Source organism: Zeus faber (assembly GCF_960531495.2).
Source record: "Zeus faber genome assembly, chromosome: 9".
Lineage (NCBI taxonomy): Eukaryota > Metazoa > Chordata > Actinopteri > Zeiformes > Zeidae > Zeus > Zeus faber.
This window is the reverse complement of record NC_137197.1, coordinates 10,245,475-10,251,474: the sequence shown is the minus strand read 5'-3', so window position 1 is coordinate 10,251,474 and position 6,000 is coordinate 10,245,475. Positions and strand designations below refer to the sequence as shown.

The following is a 6,000-nucleotide window of genomic DNA, read 5'->3' as shown; positions in this document are numbered from 1 at the left end:
CCTTTGTTAAAAGATGCATCTTTATCGAACGTCCATCTGGTGGCCGTGGAAATGATTGCGTTCACTTCAACCGGAGGCCGTGCATGCAGTGAGGGCAGTTGAACTCTGTGTTGAAAGTTGTGCGCTTGCTGTTGACGTCCCATTCGCTCAAATGTCCCTTTCGTCTTTGGCAGCGGCACTCGGTTAACATAGTCGAGGCTCCACACAGAAACCGCCACCGCGGACGCTGCTCCATGACTGGCATTTAAAAAAAAAAAAAACAGCCAAGCCGCAATAAAAGAAAAAAAACCAAAACTGCCCCGGTGTTATGACTTCATCAATTACCAGGCTTTACACAACCAACCAGAAACACCACCCTGTCTCCGCTTTCATACCTGCGCGTCAGGCAGCGCCCACATTCCCAGCGGAGAAGGGAGCGTCGGGTAAGAAGAAACCCCTCTCCTGGCTACCTGTATCGTTTCTCCGCGAAAGAAAAATCAAAAATAAAACAAGGCGTGTATTCACCAAAAAAAAAAAACAACAAACAAACTAACAAACAAACAAAAAAACAACACCTAACATACGATCCACTGGAGTGAGTGGGACACGCGGGAGGTGCCTCATTATCACAAGACTTCTCTCATGGAGCCTGCTCGCGGAGACGACATTTCCAAACCTGGTAACTATTGAACCACAGCTCTAAATCCAGTCATGGATGAGTTATTCCGCAATTTAAAAAAAAATCACCCAAGGCTGAAAGTAGCTTTACATCTTGTCGCTGATTCAGCTTTATGTTTCAACAGCAGGTCCACCGTCACCGGGTGAAGAGTCTGGTCGTGGAGACGACCGTCCTCAATTCGGTGAAATAGCACTCGCATTGTTACCCACCTGTTATTTTCCCATTTTTTGGGGGGGAGGTTATTTCCACAATACAATCTCAATAAACTCCATTTGTCTTCTGGGTCAAATATCACCACTTAAGGCGTTTTTCTTTTTTTGGGGGGGATAATGTGATCGCATACTGTTTCTCTCACGCTTTCTTTTCACATTTGTATGTCGCTCGTATCACAACGTTTTCATGTCTTATGTCCGACGACGATTGGGTTGTTGTTTTTTTGTTTGTTTTTGTTTTTTTTGGGTGATTACACCCAAGCGTTCCCCGCGGCGTTCACTCTAAACCCGTTTGTTCCAAACGGCTGTGCGGGGACGTTTTTTCAAATTCCACAGACGGTTAATAGTGGAAATGAGCTTTGTGTTGCAAGATCTAAAGGGCGAGGCTGCGCCCATTCGTGTCACGCATGGGTTCCAGCCAGCGCAGCAGCTCCGGCAGTACAAGCTCCACTCTGATAGTGGGGTTTAGTCATGGTGATGAAAGGCTCGACTCCTTTTTTTTCGAGAGGCGCTTCTTGGCGAGTTGACGGATTCGTTTCGACCCTTCGTTCGCTTGATTCAGTTGGCGCAACGCGGAAGCGAGCGGGGGACAGGAGGGGCGGGTTCGGCTCCGAGTTGTGGATGGAATTCCCACAAGTCATTTAATTCCGTCGACATTATTACGTAATTTGTGAGTTTTCGGGACTTGGATTGTCATGAAATCGTCAGCATTTGTTTTCCGTGGGCGAGTCGGACTCACAAGTCGTTTAAAGATGTATTTGTTCACCGCGAACGAATCGTTTATAGTGGTTCGAGCCATTGCGGCGTCGTGCCGCGGTGTTATTTCATTGTAAAATGAAAAATGGTGGCGTGAAAGGAATTAAAGGTTCGTGGAAGTATTTAAAATATTTGACTGGTTTCAGGGAGAGTCGTGGCCTTCACCGCCAAGCTCAGCGTGGAGCACAGCTACCCGCGTCACGCCGGCGTGCTCAGGTTTTCCAGCGTGGTGGCCAATGAGGGCGAAGCCTACGACCCGGGGACGGGCATCTTCACCTGCCCCCGCCGAGGCGTCTACCACTTCGCCGCGCACATGTCCGTGTACGGACGCGCCCAGTGTGCCATCTCGAAGAACGGCGAAGTGCTCGTCACGCTGTACCACACCACTCTGCCGAATAAGTGCAGCCAGGTGGCCAGCGTCGGCAGCGTGGTGCGGCTGGATGAGGGTGACAGGGTCTGGGTTGATCTGTGGGGCGGTGATCGAAATGACTTCTTTGCAACGTGCGATAACGACTGTGCCTTTGTTGGGTTTTACTTAGGGTGAGAGTGTTTCCGCCGTTGCCTTATTTTGCTTCCTTTGGCGGGGCTTTGCCTCTCGGGGCTATTATTGTTATGATTACGTTATAGCCAATTTAAATGAAATGAAAGTGGAATAAATGTATCTAATCTTTGACGTATTGTTTACCTTACCATTCTTTACGATGTCCCTGCATCTTGTATGTCAGAGTACAACGAAATAAAATCGTATGCACCCAAACCGCCTCTTTTTGTTTTTCTTTTCTAGTTTGTGTCTGTGTGTCTGTGTGTCTGTGTGTGTGGGCGCTACCTCCAAATCGTCACACGCAAGCATACGGTGGGGAATACAATTATTTGTTTAAATCACTAGGGGAAGCAGAACACAATAACATTTCATGAGCAGGTTTTCTGGGAAGATCATTGATCATATCATTTATAAATAAATACAAATATTGTCCTTGCTAATTAAAACGAATGTAAACCTAATGTATTTATTTTATGTTAACACACACACACTTATACATATATGTTTATAGTTATATACTTATTTATTTCTTACTTTAATTATGATTCATTATTTTTTTAATTGTGATTAATGATTTTTCCTGCAAAATCTGCTGCGCCACTCTCCAGTCCACTAGATGGCGGTACTGCCACCAAATAGCTGGATTTCCAACCACGGCAAAAGCAGGAAACACATTTAAAAAAAAAGAGAGAACCACGCATGCGCACATGGTCTATTGCTTTTCCCAAACCGAACGCGGCATTTTGGAATAGATTCCGTTTATATTTCTGCTTGAATAAATATCGCCTGTAAATGGATTTGGACAGCGGGACATACGAGCCCGGGTTCGTCGGGATTCGTTTCTGCCAGGAATGGTAAAGTCTCTCGCTCAACCTGTAAGGCTAGCTTAATGTTATGCTAATGCTATCTCAATGCTAGCTTCATGCTCGTGTCAACAGATAGCTCGCGCCGCCCGACGCTTCTCGCATTGAATGAGAAACATGATTTTAAATGTGCTGCGTCTGTGTCTAATAGTGGAGATCGTGTGTGTGTGTGTGTGTCCTATGTTTACATGTGTTTCTATGGCGACTGCATCTCCTCGCCGCAGCCCGTCCTCCCGTAGGTGAAACCTCTATTAACACCGTGAACACAAACATCTCTCCTGTGTGTGTGTTGCAGTAACAACATGTTGTACCCCAAAGAGGACAAGGAGAACCGCATCCTGCTCTACGCAGTAAGTGTTGATCTTCATATACAAGCATATTGGATTTTGTGTAAAGTTCCGCCTACAATAGTTGCGCTATTCTGAGTGTATTGTCTGGTGTCTCCGAACTCCCAGTGCAGGAACTGTGACTACCAACAAGAGGCGGACAACAGCTGCATCTATGTCAACAAGATCACACACGAGGTTGAGTGAGTACAGAGCATGTTCCATGTCCTCCAGTGCTGTTTATTTATGTTTTTTTAATGAACTCCATGGAAACAGTCATGGTATTATTATTATTATTTTTAACTAATTACTGAAAGCATGACTCACCTTTTACCGGCCTCGAACGCAATATTTCACATGTATGTTCCGGTAAAACCCTTCACACTGTGAAAGGTGTTTTACCTTCCGAAACAACAAAACAATGTGTATAACTGTGGCTTGGGCGGGTGCCGTGGCATTTGAAGGCTGAATGTCTGTTCACACGGATTCGTTAAAAGGCTCTGGCTAACGTCTCCTCCCATCTGTGGCCAGTGAACTCACTCAGATCATCGCTGACGTGTCCCAGGATCCAACGCTACCGAGAACGGAGGATCACCCCTGTCCCAAGTACGCTTCCGCGGGGTTCTTACCAGGTCCTTGGGGTGCTTGAAATGCTTGGATTTCGTTCTCCGCAATTTAAGGACTGGGATACCTTAGACATTAGCGCCTTTTCTGCTTTAAAAAAAAAAAATCCTGATCATTACAAATCTGTGATATTCCCCCTGGTGTTGTTATTCAAATCGTAATGGGGAAAATATATATATATATACACACACCTCATTTTCATCTACTATTATAAGCGTATATTTCCAACCATGCTCGATTGAATAAACATTTCTCTGGTTTAGTCTATGTTGTAAAAGCGATCCTGGAAAATGTTTTATTCCATCACTGTGTGTGTGTGTGTGTGTGTGTGTGTGTGTGTGTGTGTGTGTGTGTGTGTGTTAGTTATTCAGTTAATGTCCTTGTTTTGCCTTAAGTCCTTGAAAATGGAAAAAAAAAAGTGCTTAAAAATGTACTTAAGTCCTTGAATTAATTGTTATTAAATTTCCTTGAACTGTGACTTGAACGTTTTAATTTCATGCAATTATTTTTTTAAATATAAAATAGAGTATTGTTTTATATTGAAAACCTCTATAATAACTTGAACAAAATACATTTTTTATTCTTTTTTTTTATTATTATTATTAGGGGTCCAGCCCACACACACACGTTGCTTTTTTTCCTATTTCGACTTTAATAAATTCTATAAACTATCTATCTACAAACTCTCCATTTCTCTTCTCAGATGTGGGCACAAGGAGGCAGTGTTCTTTCAGTCTCACAGTATGAAAGCCGAGGTAATTATTGTTTTGTTTGTTTTGAAGCTCAACATTAAAAACCGCATGAAACTACATGCAAACACACGTGTCCTTCAGTGGACGTGGGATCGTTCGTTTGTGCCGCCCTTTTTTTTTTTTCTGTTTTTACGCTGTCATTTTTTTTGTGCAGCTTGTTTTTGTGCTGCCACAGGAGAAGGCGTTCAATCTGGACGCCGTGCATTTCCCAATTTAAATACAGATAGCAGACTCACCGGGCATGCCTGGTGTACACAGTCCTGCAGGCCCTTTGTTCCCTTATCTTTGTTCATTGTTCTGCACCTTAATTCCCATTAAAATGCTCATCCCAAACCACAACTTCCACTGCAGCGCGAGCAGGCTAAATTAGATGGAGCACGATTCCAAATTTGCCTGAGTATTTATAGCAGTGAGTCTACTATGCATTTTATGTGGTTTCTGAGCAAAAAATAAATAAATAAATAAAGGCTCTTTCAAATTTGACATTTCTTTGTTTGTGTCACCCAGGATGCAATGCGACTGTACTACGTCTGCACCGCCCCTCACTGTGGACACCGGTGGACGGAGTAAAGGTTGTGACAGCCAAGAGGTTGAGCTTCCACATCTACTTTACCCACCGCTGCGTTGTCCTTTCCACCCGTCAGAGATGCGATCAGGCTGGGAACTCGAATTTTAACGCACACGTTTTATTTGTCTTATTTGATAGCGTCGCAAAATGGCTTTGGAGAAGTCAAACCGGTGCTGTGCATTAAGACTGGAGTGAGACCGAACCTTGTAAATGCTATGATTCATACTGTTCAAAATGATGTTGTTCTATTTTTTTTATTGTTAGAGTTGTAATAAAAAAAAATCTATAAAAGAACAGACTTGAGAATGGCAGCTTCCTTTTTAATTTCCAAAATTGGTTTTGAAGTTGTGGTTTCGGGGGTGAAATAAACTAGAGAGTTCTTTATGGTGCATGGTGCATGCATTGTCTACACATTCAAGCTGCCTTTTTGGTGATTGAGTGTGTTATGCAATGATCATTACAATTTGGAAATGTATGATAGTAATGCTTTAATTATATTTAATTATAGTACAAGCGTACTTATGTTAATACTGCTACTAATTCTGTTGGTAGTATTATCGTTCTATTCTTGTTGCTACACCCAACCTGCCTGATCAACTCAGGCAAAACTGAAGCAGGGCTTTGCTGTGAGGTGGCTCTGCAGAATGCAGGCTTTAATTCTAATTAATTCATCAAATATTCCTGTCATGCCGACATGTTT

At 43.2% G+C, this 6,000-nt stretch overlaps 2 protein-coding genes across 2 annotated transcripts; both read left to right on the top strand.

The window, feature by feature from the left end:
* The first annotated feature begins 414 nt into the window (after positions 1–414).
* On the top strand, positions 415–2,364 carry LOC307235126 (complement C1q and tumor necrosis factor-related protein 9A-like). The gene is made up of 3 exons (XM_080007115.1): positions 415–658; positions 783–839; positions 1,773–2,364. The coding sequence occupies exons 1-3, from the start codon at positions 622–624 to the stop codon at positions 2,168–2,170; spliced, it is 492 nt and encodes a 163-aa protein (XP_079863241.1). The 5' UTR covers positions 415–621; the 3' UTR covers positions 2,171–2,364.
* Positions 2,365–2,879: 515 nt separating this feature from the next.
* On the top strand, positions 2,880–5,598 carry polr2i (RNA polymerase II subunit I). The gene is made up of 6 exons (XM_080006276.1): positions 2,880–3,021; positions 3,326–3,380; positions 3,486–3,559; positions 3,888–3,962; positions 4,684–4,735; positions 5,240–5,598. Exons 1-6 carry the CDS (start codon positions 2,960–2,962, stop codon positions 5,300–5,302), a joined length of 381 nt encoding a protein of 126 aa, XP_079862402.1. The 5' UTR covers positions 2,880–2,959; the 3' UTR covers positions 5,303–5,598.
* The last annotated feature ends 402 nt before the right edge of the window (positions 5,599–6,000 follow it).